A 16,448-nucleotide genomic window follows, 5' to 3' on the forward strand; every position below is an offset into this window, starting at 1 on the left:
CGAGATTGAAGAAAATAGGGCGGACACGCCCCGGTCTCCCCTATTATTGATTCGTGACCATTTTGATTAGGCCTATATAACCATGATTACACAAATGACATGCTGCTGTTACATCATTTCTAGATATGTAACTGGTGCAATAAGCTAAACATTATCCAATACATTAGTAAAATCAACACTCTAACCAAAACATATAATGACAAGAATGTGCTTAGAAAGTGTCATTGCTACGGACTATGCAGTGTATTTTGCTTCCAAGTCCAGCACTTGGAATATCAACGTTACGTTGACGGTTCCCGACGTATATCATTCATTTTCGTAATATTCCAGAGAACGGTGACTTGTAGAGAAAGTGATTGGTGTGACCACTATTATAGTTTTTGACCTGATGGGCCCAAATCAATCGTGACAAATTATACAATATTATAATTATACCCGGGGGGGGGGCACTTCAATATAAAAATGGATATAGGTGTAGGGCTGGCACTTTCGCACTAAGCGGCATTCGGTGAGAGCAAAATGTAAAAAGATGGGGTCATTGGGTGAGAGCATGATTTTTGGCATTCGGTGAGAGCAAAATGTAAAAAATATGGGGTCATTGGGTGAGAACATGACCTTTTTTAAATAGAATCTTTGGGTGAGAGCTGAAACAGCGCCGCAAAAACCTCGATAATCGAATTTCTAGTTCTAAATGGCTTCAAATTTCATTGTTTTTTCAAAATAAGTAACAAAATCAGTGATAAATGAAAGTTGCTGTTCAAATTGAACTTGTAAGGGTCTTTGGGTGACAGATCAAATGGAAAAATAAGGGGTCTTCGGGTGACAGAGCATGTGTTTGTAAAAAAATGTGGGGTCTTTGGGTGACAGCGATGCTGAAAAGGGGGGTCTTAACAGCCCTACATACGCGTCGCCTCCAAAGTTGGAGTGCCCCCCCCGGGATTATATACCGATTTCATTATAATATTGTTTGCTGAAATCTATTCATATTTAGCGTAAGAGTTGAAAAATAATGTTGATTTCATAATGTTCCTTAATTTGTCCGGTATTTTCCCCTTTTGTCAGTAATCACAGATCGTTCGTTGACTTAATACCGTGGATATTAATTTTAAACTTCACGTATTTTCAAACCAGTTAGTCCGTTGCATTTTAAGGATAATATTGTTCGTCGAGGCAGCCAAAAAGGTCGATTTTCATTATCGAAATCAAGCATATTATTGAAAAATAACACCTTGATGTTTTGCAATATTCATTCTGCAAATCATACTTTGAAAACTTGTTTGATTTATTGTTTTTAATGAGTTATGTACGTTTTACAAAGGTGGTGTTTTTTTCAGCCCACAACATATAACTCCATAGGAACCACAGGACCTACAAAAGTATATGCAATTGTTGCCAAAGCTCACTACCATTCACAAGATGCCGGGAACAGTTTAAAAGAGTTAATAACCTTAAAGGCAACGGACTAATTGGTTTGAATAAAAGAGACATTCTCGTCCGATACCAACTTACTTGTAGTAGTGTCTAAATATGACTAATTGGTTTGAATAAAAGAGACATTCTCGTCCGATACCAACTTACTTGTAGTAGTGTCTAAATATCGTCTTATAAGTGCTCTTTATGTTGCCAAACATTTCATCCGTAAACACTGAACGTAGAACACAGTATTTGACCAGTTCCTTTTGTTCGTTCTCCATTGGAATTCTGATGATCGACATGAAATCCTTATTATAGAGAGGAGGAAAAAGACACAGAGATGGTAAGTCATTTTGTGTAAGTCCAAGTCACAAATCCTTTTGTCCAAGTCACAAGTAAATCAAATCATTTTGAAAAAGTTGCAAGTCAAGTCATCAAATCACAGGTCAAGTCACAAGTCAAGTCGCAAGTCACTTGACTATTCAGTAGTTGGTCATGATGTGAGTTGTTGATGGGTTAAGATGGCGGAAATCAAATTGAGTTTCGGAGTACAGAATGAAGTCCGATACACTATAGTAAAGCTTAGTAATGATCATACACAATTTGGTCACATTGGTTGTTCAATTAAGAACAAGTTAGTTCTACTCAATTTAGATAATTTGTTTTCCATATTCACATACAGCCAGTGAGCCAGAGATATGACGGAGATAAAATGTATGTCCCTCAAATACCATGTGGCATCTAATTGCTAGCTTCATTTTCATACCAACATCTTATTTTGCCAAGTTTTAGGCCTATGTTTCATGCATGTTGAAGCAATTATGAATTTTGTCTAATATGAATATTTGTTTTAGTTTCCCTTTCCCTTTTCCAATATATTGACAAGTGAAGGCCAAGTACTAACTGTAGTCATGGTAGTGTACATATAGGGTGCACAACTTATAAGTTCCCCCCTACATATTTTTTAAAATAAATCGAAAACTATTTGATGAAATGCAAACCTGTAAAATGATATGGGTAGCCTTATTTGTTTTACACATGTGGACCAAATTTTAGCGTCACATGTCATTGCGTCCAGTCACAATGGTTCATTATGTAAATAAAAATTCCTTTAAAAAAGGAATGGGGCGCCCAATGTGAGCTTGGACGTGATGGTGAATTCCATGGTGTGTAGATTTGGTATTAGGCCTATAATGATTTTTCTAGGGAAGAGTAGAAGATGATCAAATGCAAGAGAAATGTGTTTGATTGGGGAAGGTGTATGACAGGACCGTTTTGGATGAAATAAATGGGAATGAAGCTTTCGTGTCAATTTGCGATTATGTGGGGTGGGGATTTCTGTTTTGGGACCTATTGTAGTGAGGATATTGCTTTGGATATTGAATATTGTTGAATTTCGTTATGCAGGGGTATATGATGAATAGTGGACGTGATATGGTGAATTCCATGGTGTGTAGATTTGGTGTTATAATGATTTTTCTAGGGAAGAGTAGGAAATGATCAAATGCAAGAGAAATGTGTTTGATTGGGGAAGATGTATGACAGGACCGTTTTGGATGAAATAAATGGGAATGAAGCTTTCGTGTCAATTTGCGATTATGTGGGGTGGGGAAAATTCTGTTTTTGGGACCTATTATAGTGAGGATATTGCTTTGGATATTGAATATTGTTGAATTTCGTTATGCAGGGGTATATGATGAATAGTATAGAAGACACAAATAAGTAAGCTCCCTGGCAAAATATGGGGGTATCCCCACCCGGGATCTACGCCTATGTTGACCAATAGAAAACGTTAAGTTTTTATAAATGTATAACGTCTGTGATACATATACATCATCGACTTGCTAATACACTGAAAATCAAATAGAGATGAAGGATAAACAGGAAGAGTCTTTCAAAAAGACACAGTTCACGAATCAGGTGTATAGTCATTTGTTGTAACTTTCCATTTTCATATCTAACCTACTCTGCACTAATCTTACAATAATTCGTGATTTGAGGCATAATGATACCTACATCCTGACTCTGACATCTCCCCAGCAAACAAACGTTCCAATTCAATTATACCATGCAAATAATAACCTTTGGCCTACTAGAGCTCTAATATAACATCTAATTAAGCAAACATTACTGGGTACTATGGACCACAAGAGTCTCATCCCAATGGCATAGTCCAATAACCTCAATTACATAATCATAGTGCAAAATTTGACCTCAAGTTGCAGAGTAGAGTTTGTGTACCCATATCTTCAAAGGATGAATGTACAAATGTATTAGGGTTTAAGAACTGTTCCCATGATAGATGAGCATGTTGTGGATCCTAGTGTATGGTCAAATGTCACCGTCTATCGGGTTCTAGGGGACTGCTCTATAATCCGAAGGTTCTATAATCCGAAGGTTCCTTAGTCCGAAGGTTCGCTAGTCCGAACATGTGTTCATAGCATTCGCTAGTCCGAATTTTAAAAGAGGTTCTCTAGTCCGAAAAAAATTTGAAAAGAGGTTCTTTATTCCGACGGTTCTTTATTTCGAAGGTTCTATAGTCCGAATTTTAAAAACGGTTCTCTAGTCCGAATATGAAAATAGGCTCTTTAGTCCGAATTTAAAAAAGGGTTCTATTGTCCGAATATAGAAATAGGCTCTATAGTCCGAATTTTAAAAAGGGTTCTATAGTCCGAATATAGAAACAGTCTCTATAATCCGAATTCAAAAAAGGGTTCTCTAGTCCGACATTGTAAAACGGTTCTATAGTCCGAAACGGATACCGTGTTCTTTAGTCCGAATCAGTAAAAAGGTTCTATAGTCCGATTTTTTAAAACATTAACATTTACTGTGCCCTCTAGCTAGATAATACTAAAGCAGAGTTTAACTAATTTGTTTAAATGACTAAATTTGTTTAAATGTTTAAAAAAAGCCGCACCATTTACGTGACGGGATCGGGATGGCGCTATGAAAATTTGAACTCGACAATACTCGAATACATCGTAGAGTATTACTAGTATATAGTATTATAATGGAATGAAAAACAGATAAAAATTAAGAAAATATCACCAGAATAAAAATGAACGTCAATGTACGCTACGGAAAATATCCAGAGAAACCAACCATGTTGAACTATAGCGAATTTGCATTTAACAATTGATGATTTGACACTGAAACAAATGATAAAAATAAAATTCGGACTATAGAACCCGTTTACCAATTCGGACTTCAGAACACGGTATCCGTTTCGGACTACAGAACCGTTTTGCAATTTCGGACTAGAGAACCTTTTTTTAAATTCGGGTTATAGAACCTATTTCTATATTCGGACTAGAGAACCTTTTTTTAAATTCGGACTATAGAGCCTATTTTCATATTCGGACTAGAGAACCGTTTTTAAATTCGGATTAAAGAACCTCTTTTAATATTCGGATTAGGGAACCTTTTTTAAAATTCGGACTATAGAAACTTCGAAATAAAGAACCGTCGGAATAAAGAACCTTCGTAATAAAGAACCGTCGGATTAAAGAACCTTCGGACTAAAGAACCGTCGGAATAAAGAACCGTCGGACTATAGAGCTTCCACCGGGTTCTAAGACACACGGTAAACTGGTTGAAGGCATACAAAGGTCAAAGGTCTGGATTTATTAGGTGTTTTTATAAGTCCATTAATTTTGTATTTTAAACAAAGAATATACGCTCAACATTTTATCCCGTGCATATCAGAAAACAATAATAAAATCAAATCCAAACAAATTGTGGTTTTATTTCTGAGTTGGGCATATGGGCATAATTTTAGCAAAACAATTGCGAAGTAAATCTAGCAAGAGTGAAATTAGAAGCTTTTCACAAAGTCATGCCTATAGGTGCGCCCGCCTTAACTATAGGTGCGCCCGCTTAAGGCGGGCGCCCCAAAAAGGAGACCGTTTTCAGTGTTAAAAGTTGCATCTGAGTCCATTCGCTACTTGCAGTTCCGCCATTATGCACTATGTGCGGGAGAGCCTCGAACTGGCAGCATACATGAATGGGAATTGAACTAGTCATAACGTTCTGTGTAAGGTTACATAATTCTTCCTTTCATGTATGCTGCCAGTTCGAGGCTCTCCCCGCACATAGTGCATAATGGCGGAACCGTGCAAGTAGCGAATAGGACTCAATTCTCAAACAATACAGTAGGCCAGGGATATTCATGTGTTTGTAAAAGAAAACTTAATCTTAATGGTATTCTTCTTCTTCTTCTTCTTGAAAAGCAAAGCAGTTGTTTTATTCTTTTCTTTTTAATGATAAATGTCTGAGATGGAAGGGATATGTACTGCAGTGAGAATAGACCACATCGCCAGTAGTTCATCAGACGTTAAAAGTCACATTTTAATAATGCCGCGCTTGCCCGAATTTCTTCGCGGTAGAGCAATAGATTTGCTGGATGAAAATGTACCGGTGAAAGAAATTGCTCGTCGTATGGGAGTTGCGCCTAATGCAATTCGAAAATTGAGAACAAAATTTCAGTTGACAGGAGGAGAGGTGAAAAATCAGCCGAGAGCACCTCGTCGACGTGTCACGACTGTTCGTCAGGACATGTCTATAGTGTATCTGGCTGTTCAAACCCGTCGAAATATGTCTGGTAAGTTCAATAAATTATGTCGTGCTCTGTTTCCCAAACAAATTTGACTTACACATTACGATTTTCAAAAGTTGTATCTGAAATTGTCTTTTACCACGTTATCTCTTTACAAACGCATGGACAGGCCTATACATACTGTATTGTTTGACAATTGACTCCTATGGACTCAGGTGCAACTTTTAAAACTCCCTCTTTTTTTAACATAATGAACCATTGTGGCCAAACGCAATGATGTGTGACATTACAAATTGGCCCAGATTTGTAAAACAAATAAGGTTACTCATAACTTTTTACAATTTTACATTTTGTTAAATAATTTTCGATTTATTTCAAAAAGCATTAGGGGGAACTTATAAGTTGTGCACTGCATATGTATAGATGAAATAAGTTGATCACAGCTATACTAAATAACAAGCCAAGTCATTTAACTTGCCAACAACATCAGTAGATGTATAGATGGGTTTATCTAGCTATCCTGTATAACAAACTGCAAACCAATCTAAATTTGCAAACCAATTTGCAAACCTTAAATTGCCTAGCTAAGAGCGAGCAGGAAAATTCGAATAACAGCATTTCTTTACTGTTTTCTTTAATTTACTAAGCCTTTTCAGAGCATTATTTAAAAGGTGTCCCGTGTGTGCCAAAAATCGCCGCTCTTTCGCCTTTCAGCTTGCCAAAAATTGCCATCACCCCCAAGTTTATCCTCCCGCAGCTCAGCCTCAGGTCGGGCTAAACGGTACCGTAAAATGAGTTCAAATTCCCAGAAACATTGCTTGCACAACATGCACAAGAGCACAATTTGCAGATATCATTTTCATGTTTTAATACGACTTACACAGTCCATACACTGAGTACAGACAGCGCCTTTAATTTATTTATTTTAAGTTATGCTTCACGAAGCCCGTCAGCGGATAATTCATGATTCAATTGTACTTAATATTCATAAATTCTATATACATCCATGAATTTCATTTTACAGGAAAGTAACCTCACACAAAGCTGCAAGTTAAGTCACAAGTCGCAAAAATATTGACTCGAGTCCAAGTCACACGACTCGAGTCTATACAACTCTGAAAACACAAGATAAATTTATTAGACATAATCGATTCATTAGACTGCACTGTCAGCATATCTAATCAGTCCTCATCTGGTCAAATGAAGGGGAAAGTTGCAACATCCCTCGGGCAAAGAATTGGGTTCTTTGAATACTGGTACTATTATACTATTTTCCGGAATCGCAGAAAGCTTACAAAATCTGAAAAAAAAATCAAAATCAATCCACTTCGGCCAAAAAAACCGCTGTTTTTAAATACAAACGACTAAACAAATCACCAAAACGCACAATTTTGGTCGGTTGGAACAGTTTTTTGTTCGTGGCCTTTAGGCTGCGTTCACATAGAAGTATACTATTCGGGTATACGATGCACGTTTTGCAGGTGGACGCGTATAGCTTAAATCGAGCAAGGCAATTTCATAGTACCGGGTCACATAAGAGCTATTCGAAAAGGCCGTATACCTGCGTTTAGTATAGTATAGTGGGAATCGCGCGTGTTCGATTTTAGTGCAGCGTATACCGTCCAAATTTTAAAAACCTAAACCATATGTGGGTAAATTCATTTTTTAATAGATGCACTATCTAATTCTGCACATTATGACACCTCATTGAATGCAATGTGACCTCAAGAAGTAAAGTTACAAGCATTTGATAAGACGAAGAAAATGGGTAAACTGACATACTCGCTGTTCGCTATACGAAATACGCTCATTCGATCAGGCTGAGTTCATATAGGAGTATACTATGTGAACTCAGCCTGATCGAATGAGCGTATTTCGTATAGCGAACGCCGAATACCGTATACCGTATACTTCTATGTGAACTCAGCCCCCGGGAACTCAGCTAATACGGCTTAAGTTTATTAACCAGGTGACTGTGCTTTGATCCACGTTGCTCTCAATATAAATGTTGTGGTGGTTTTTTGTTTGTTTTTTGTTTTGTTTTGTTTTTGTTTTTGTTTTTGCTGTTGTTGTTTTGCTCTTTATTATCATTGCTTTAAAGATATTTCCTATATAACCGCGTCATCCCTGCACCAGTTTGGACATTTACTTTTATTGACAACTAGGCCTGGGTAAGTGGTGGTTGGGGCAAGGTAACGCACAAGCCATATTTTATTAGTTTTGATTTGTGGTGATTTCATTATTCTTGCTCCGTATTAATCACATGTATAATTAACAGCTAAGATCAGTATATTGCTTCTTTATGTTTTTATTTATAGCAAAATTTTACAATCACAAAAACAATTGGAATCACATGTTCATCGTCAATACTTATGGTATTAAACTTACATCTTTGTTTACCAGTAATAATTCCACCTCTTCTTTGCATATGATGCTACATTCCCTGACAGAATCTGTGAGTAGTGCTACCTCCTGTGACACAAAGCAATGAGATTACAACCAAACTAATCATGAAAAATTGATCAAGAATGACCAGGTACAGAGATAAGGTAAGCACGAAGCAATTCATTTTATTTCTAGAACTCTTGAATGATTGATTACTCTGCAGTCACTCGAGCGTTTGGTATCAAATGAATTAAAACTGGTGTTCGTTATTTACAAAGTGACCCAAACTCTCGCTATGTCTTTAAATGTCAAGTTTCTTCCGCCTACAATGAAAGTTAGGACACTTGAATGTGACATCCGTATACTTTTAAATATGGAGGACCCCACCTGCTCACTCCTCAAATCAGGGTTTATCATTGTTTATCCGGCAAAAAATATTTTAAACAATTGTATGTTTAGAAATTTTAAACAAATCGGTTTGTTTAACAACTTGTTGTTTAAACCTCGTAATTTAACATTTTAAACAATTCGGTTTGTTTAACAATTCAACTTGTTGTTTAAACCTGACACTTTAACATCCCAAGTTGTTAAAAGTATTGTTTGCTGTGTGTAGAAGTACAGAGAAATACCTCACTGGCTCTTTCTCTCTCACCTGCTCTATCCATCCTATCCCATTTTTATTTCAATGAATCTGTATCATAAATGCATAATAACTCACTCCGAAGCAATCTCCAGGTCCAATTTCTTTGACCGTAGTGACAAATTGGCTATTGTTTCTTCTGTCGAAGTCGAGTTGGTTCACCAAACACACCCCCGAGAGAATGATATAATAACATGATGCTGCATGCCCTTCCTTTAAAACAATTCGACGAGGTTCAAACCTGTACAACAAATCCACAAATCACGTTTATTTCATAATATATCAGTTCATCATAAAAATTGTCAAAGACAAAATTTTATAGTACGTTTCGACAAAATGTTGTCACAAGACCGAAAGTATATACCGAAACCATGAGCCAAGGAGTCAAGTGAACTAATTTCACCAACGGATGAAAGTTTCCAGCTATATACCAGAGCTCTGAGAATAATACATTTCGTGAAAAGTCAAAATAATTACCTCTGGTATTCCATCACCTTGGCTAGTTCTAGTTGCGTATCTCGATGGCAGTTGGCAAATGTTCTGTTCTTGCGTAAAAGTGCCACAACCTGAGTGAAACAAATACATGCATATATTATATTACTTGTTCATTTGCAATTGAGTATTGCCATAAACTTGTTGTACTTGTCATGAAATAATATCAGTAATGTCATTTGCAGCAACAGCGGTGACGAAAGTGGCACCTATATGTACATCGTAAACTCGTAACGTATTCATTTTTTCATCTAGCGACATAGACGTCCTCCCTAAAATATTTTACCACGGGAGAAACACCCCTCAAAAAATCCAAATAGAAGAAAAAGAAAGCAATAATTGTAGGCCTACTGTGCATGCATCTTCATTTTTAGCGCGAAAAACACTCATGTTTTGGGCCAAAATAGAGTAAAATTGCAAACTTCTAAATTTTAGTCCTTCCGCCGCCACTGACCATCGATCATCATCAGCAATTTCATCATATTTATACGCCATACATAATCACCGTCGTGTACGTCCTCATCATCATTACCTAATCATAATCAGAATTATCATTATCATCATCAGCAGCAGCAGCAGCAGCAGCAGCAGGCAGCTTACATTAGCTGTAGCAATCAGCGATTTCATACACCATCATCATCGTCTTCGTCCTCATCATCATCATCGTCAAAATCATCAGCATCACTCATCAACAGCAACAACAGTTTACAGCAGCAATGGTTGAGATTTCATACGCCATCGATATCATCATTGTCATCGTCGGCCTTCTCTTCAATAATCATTATCATCATTCTCATTCCACTCCTTCTTCTTCTTCTCCTTCTCCTCCTCCTCCTCCTCCTCCTCCTCATCATCATCATCATCATCAACAACATCATCGTCAATCATTATAACAACTATTATTATAGTCCAGGAGCAAGATCCCACAGGGGGCCTTAAAATAAGGACTTGGTTCACCCCCCCCCCCCACTACATACAAAGTTTGACACCATAGGTAGTTAGTATGGACCCTCTATATCACTGCTAGGTAGGTAGTGGACTCAGATTGTGGTATCACTTTTTTTTTACAGGTCATTTTATGTATGGACGTATAATCGCATAAAATCACCAAAAATAGGACAAAATTAAGGGGTAGTGGAGATATAAATTCCCATAACTCAACTTTTACTCGTGATTTTGAATTCATTTTGGTATCAATATGTAGCTAAATGATTTTTTTCATTTTTTTTTATTTCCCCTACCCCTTAATAATGCCATATTTGACATGGTTATACATAGAAAAGTAACCTTTTCTCACATTTTATGGCTATCTACCTGACAATTAATGTTTGCTTTGCTTTAAAATAGTACTAACACGTTTGAACAATCAATTAGCTACATATTAATTCCAAAATGAATTCATTATCATGAGTTGAAGTTGAGTTATGATGGTTTATATTTCCCCTATACCCCTTAATATTGTTACACACGCTGCTACATGTGGAAAAGTAACTATTTTTTTTACATTTTCAGTCTATTTTCCTGACAAACAGCGGTTGATCTCACCACACACATATAAATATTCAAAATATTACATGAATGGCAACTTAACAAACAAATTTTGTTAATAGAACTTATATAGTTCAGCCGAGTGACATATTAAAACATGTAAAACACCCCAACCCTGAACCCTATACACACCCCGCCCCCACCCCCACATACCCACCCCCCCCCCTACCCCAAACCCACACAACACAAACCAACATGCAAGCAAACATGCACATACATAAATATTTGAACCAGAACATCAAAGTTTGTCTAGATATGCTTGATATTAAAAACAAAATTAAAAAAAGGAAACTTAATTAATTTTGAAAATAGAAATTGGCACAATAGTAAAATTTGAAGCCAATGTCACAAAAACACCCACCCTACGAAATCTGATTTTTCACTAGTGTATGGACTGGCCACTTCCAATCATGATCAAATGAAACCTAGGTTTGCTTTCAAATAATACTAGGCAGTTAGAACAATCAATTAGCTACATATTCATACCAAAATAAATTCATTATTATGAGTAAAAGTTGAGTTATGAGAATTTATATCTCCCCTACCCCTTAATTTTGTCCTATTTTTGGTGATTTTATGCGATTATACGTCCACACATAAAATGACCTGTAAAAAAAAGTGATACCATAATTTGAGTCCACTACCTACCTAGCAGTGATCTAGAGGGTCCATACTAACTACCTATGGTGTCAAACCTTGTATGTAGTGGGGGTGAACGAAGTCATTTTTTTGAGGTTGCTGCTCCTGTACTATTATTACATACAGGCATATTATTATTAATTCTTTTACTCACTACATCGACATCTCTTTGAGTTCTGTGCTTCGGTAATTTTGATAAAATTATCTTCAACTTGTGAGATCCGCGGCTCTGTATAACATAGAGAATATGATAACTTAGCTTCTAATGACGATTGTCTATTATAGATTCCGGGTTCAAATCCTCATCAAAAGGACTGACTCGAAAGAAAGAATAAGATGCGATCACATAATGCTAAAATATCAATCTGTAATGAACATATACAGAAATGTATGTCTAATTAATGTAGCGAACTTCAGCTTGGACGACGGTGTATTATCATGAGATCATTGACAGACAAATATGAGCTGAATGTATATCGTCATTGGGCTATCTCTGTTGAAATCCATACACCCCATATGGTAGAAATGACCTTAATCCCCCACAAAGGGAGTGTGAACTTCAAATGGAGTCCCCCTTTCCATTTAAAATTCACATTCCCTGTGTGACATCATGTCTTCCAGGTTTCGCTTCGTTATTCCGAAGGGTCGTTATTCCGAAGGTTCATTACTCCGAATTAACGATAAGGTTCGTTATTCCGAAGGACCGTTATTCCGAAGGGTCATTACTCCGAATTTACAACAAGGCTCATTACTCCGAAGGGTCATTACTCCGAAGGTTCACTATTCCGAAGGGTCATTGCTCCGAAGGGTCATTATTCCGAAGGGCCGTTATTCCGAAGGGTCGTTATTCCGAAGGGTCATTAGGCCTACTTCGAATTTAAAACAAGGCTCGTTATTCCGAAGGGTCAATACTCCGAAGGGTCATTACTCCGAAATTCGGAGTAATGACCCTTCGGAATAACGACCCTTGTTTTAAATTCGGAATAACGAGCCTAATTTTAAATTCGGAATCGGAATAACGAGCCTAGTGTTAAATTCGGAATAACGAGCCTATAAATTCGGAGTAATGATCCTTCGGAAAAACGAACCTTGTTTTAAATTAGGAGAAATGACCCTTCGGAATAACGAGCCTTGTTTTAAATTCGGAATAACGAGCCTACTTTTTAATTCGGAATAATGAGCCTTATTTTAAATTCGGAATAACAAGCCTAGTTGTAAATTCTGAATAACGATCCCCCATCGAGCCCTGTTTTAAATTCGGAGTAATGACCCTTCGGAATAACGACCCTTCGGAATACCGAACCTTGTTGTAAATTCGGAGTAATGACCCTTCGGAATAACGGTCCTTCGGAATATTACTGAGGAACTGTTTATGCTATATACATACTACTAGTAGGCTACAATTACACATAGGGCCTAATTCTAATTGTGTTGAAAAGAGTAATGTAGAACTATATACACTTACCACGTGTAAGTTTGAAAACATAAGAGGGTCAAAGGTCAGCGCCTTTTCCATGTCAGCTTTCAGATTGAGTTGCATTTCTACGAGTGACCACTGTTTTGTTTTACCTTCCTTGACATAGCTGAATGAAACAGGTTAAAAAATACAAATTTAAATTATTTAAGTTATATTTAAGTTACTTACTAATGGAAACCTAATCTGAATTGTATGGTTGGTTCAAATTCTCTTGCTACAGACTTCATACCACATAATAGAAAGTCCACCTCTTTCACTTAGTCAACTGGTATTATGAATGCTCAGATTAAAAATAGTCATTTCAGTTTTCTTTAATATTGTTTATAATCTAAAGGTCATAACGTTATAAATAAGCATCTGATCAATCTTTCTACATAATTGCAGATTTAAAAACGATTTTTTTTTTCAGTTGCAAATTATGTTATATTTTTAATGGCAATTGCGATCTTTGCTTTGTAAATTAGTAGCAGTAAGTTAAGTATTGAAATAGGTCGATATTGCAGCAGTTCTTCCAGAGAGTATATAAACACAATAAATCTAGGATTAATTGCGGATGAGTTTAATTTTATTATGAGGTGTACTTTATATAATGAATCCAGATGTACTTTCAAAGTAGTGCTTGTATTATGAAACATTTGATATTGTTAACCTAATGATAATGATAAGATGTACATTATGAGGCTATGAGCATTTAGTGATAATGGTGCCATCAGTGCTCTTGCTAGTTGGAATCATTCTGCTTTTAAAAAACGCCTTTTAAACATGTTAAGGGTACACGACGTATTGTTGGTCGAAACAGCCAAAAAAAAAAATCGATTTTCATTATTTAAATCAATATATTATTGAAAAATAACACTTTTGTTCATTCTACAAATCATATACTTTGAAAACGTGCTTGATTTATTGTTGTTAATGAGTTGTGCACGTTTTAAAAAAGTGTTGTTGTTTCAGCCCTCTTTACAAAATAACTCAAGAACCACAGGACCTACAAAAGTATATCTGTGATATTTGAATTCTTCTACACGGTCGCTTTTAAATTATCAATGCAATTGTTGTCAAAGCTCACTAGACCATTCGAAAGATGATGTGAACTACCAAATCGCAACACTTTAAAATAAATGCTTACGGTACCTGATCATTTCTCATTTATAACCATAACATGTTTAATTCTCTATACATGTATTTTCATCAACATTTATCTGTCTTTTGACCTACCTGTTTTGTTTGGGTAATTTTCAATAAAACTCTGATTCTTTAAAATGTAACATAATTTTTTGTTTTGAACAAAGGGCGTGGCTCCGTATTCACGGTGTAAAGCCCTGATAAAAAATCATAGACACTTTAATGGACAGCTGAATTTTCGGTGCAGTAGTTGTAGTCTTTGCCCCTATAATATACATATCTTACTTGTATCAAATGCGCTATAATTTTTGAGAAAAATGCAAAAATACGCACAAAATTGGCCAGGGGTGTAGGCCTAGTACCCCCTTAAATGGTGTAAATTCTAGATTGATTCCGCCTTAATGTACGCTATTACTTAAGGAAAGTCACCCGGAATAAAAAAAAAATACAAATGCATGCAAAATAAAAAAAGGAGTCGAAGTGATTTCACCGAGAAGTTATTTTCTCTATGATGTTCAAGTAAGACTAATTCGATTTTTACCTTTTAAGGGCGATACAGATCCCAGCAATAACTCGAATTGTTTTGCACAGTCGGCGAAATTTTTCAAGTGCCTGTAATAGACGAAAATTTGAATAGCAACATAAAATACTGTAAAGAATTTCAACATCATTATCATCATCAACAAAAACAACCACAATGATGATGAGATACGACGACAAGCAATTCAATATTTGATATAGGCCTTTACTATACATTTCCCAACCAGGCAGTAACCATTGGCCTGATAAACCATGTGATTTTCTTCGGTCAACTGTTTTCCTAAATTGTACCTCAAATGTGTTTTCTAGAAAACACGTATTTTAATGAAGCAGAATTATTTTGTGTTCCATGCATTTATATATTTATGATAAGTTGCATTATGTGATGCACATGTTTTTTTGGGTTTTTTGTTTGTTTATGTATTTCACCCTGAGACTACGTGCATGTATACAGCGATTTTACTCACCGATTCACCTGTTCTTGTTGTAGCTGTCTATATAAAAAAATAAATGCAAAACATAGAAATAGATCAATCAACCAACCTCTCACAATGTTTCAACAGTTTTGCGTCGTATATTTTAAAGGAAAAATAGGTAAAGTAATTCCGCTCGCCCAGGGATCGAACCCATGACCATGATGACGTACCTGTCCTGAAGACACCATCTCAGTGATTCGCTAAATCAGAAAATCTACAAAATCATTACAAATCAAGATTTTTGCATTTTGTGATGAGAATGTGTGAGCTAAAATATCTACAAGTTATAAGAGGATCATAAGTCCGAAAACCCCCACAATAGATGAGGATAACATTTTGGTCATTATTATGTTTTGTTGAATAAAAGTGTGTAAAACTTTAGGATCCAAAACATAATAATGATAAAATTGGATGCTTTACGCCCAATATTTATTGGTCTCGCTATAAGGTTTAAAATATTAGACTCCACTGCGTCTCGTTCAATATTTTAAAACTCATAGCTCGACCAATAAATATGGGCTCAATCGTTCCAATTTTATATCAATGTTTGAAGACTTTTACGCTACGCACTCGTGCAATTTAACGAAGCTTCATAATTTAATATCAACGGTGCAGTGCCGTAATAATTATTTTGCCAATTGTTTCATATCATGAAAAAAAATAATACAATATACTCGACTTATCCTTCATTTTTAAGATATTCTCACAAATGTTAATGTTTTATTACGCTTTTGCTGGGATCGCTGATAGTGCTGAACAACTTTCCTGGTCCTAGAACTTTTGGCTGCATGGACTCTATACAGTGTTGAAAGATATATGATGCATGATGTAGGCTGACAAACGTGTTCTTCATGCTTTGAAATAAACTCAATCGTCAAAGTCAAACGCAAAGTGGTGTTGTTCAATGGAATGCAAATTTTGAAGTTGCCAAAGGGATCACTGATTCTCCAAATGATTGGTAAAAGGTAAAACAAAACATGAAAGACCTCTTGCTTAGCAAATGCTCTAACTTTGTTCGCTCGCGCTCCCTCTTTATTGTTCAAGGTAATTCCTTTCACTTTACTTGGCTAATTTTGACATCCCGAGAGGCGTGCCGAGTTTTGCGGTCCGTTTTCCTCCTAACCTTCCATAGCCTTCAGACTTGGGGAAACCGCTACAACA

At 36.2% G+C, this 16,448-nt stretch overlaps 1 protein-coding gene across 1 annotated transcript in view; it reads right to left on the reverse strand.

The window, feature by feature from the left end:
* Window positions 1-16,448, reverse strand: part of LOC140161224 (uncharacterized) — a 36,006-nt gene that overhangs the window by 17,461 nt on the left and 2,097 nt on the right. Inside the window, exons 2-9 of the mRNA XM_072184673.1 lie at window positions 15,279-15,305; window positions 14,813-14,883; window positions 13,138-13,255; window positions 11,827-11,901; window positions 9,471-9,559; window positions 9,072-9,234; window positions 8,357-8,440; window positions 1,579-1,721 (exon numbers count right to left, since the gene is read on the reverse strand). Of these exons, the coding sequence (XP_072040774.1) occupies window positions 1,579-1,721; window positions 8,357-8,440; window positions 9,072-9,234; window positions 9,471-9,559; window positions 11,827-11,901; window positions 13,138-13,255; window positions 14,813-14,883; window positions 15,279-15,305 (770 nt within the window). The remainder of the gene's footprint in view (window positions 1-1,578; window positions 1,722-8,356; window positions 8,441-9,071; window positions 9,235-9,470; window positions 9,560-11,826; window positions 11,902-13,137; window positions 13,256-14,812; window positions 14,884-15,278; window positions 15,306-16,448) is intronic.

The sequence above is a fragment of the Amphiura filiformis genome, chromosome 9 (assembly GCF_039555335.1).
Source record: "Amphiura filiformis chromosome 9, Afil_fr2py, whole genome shotgun sequence".
Classification (NCBI taxonomy): Eukaryota; Metazoa; Echinodermata; class Ophiuroidea; order Amphilepidida; family Amphiuridae; genus Amphiura; species Amphiura filiformis.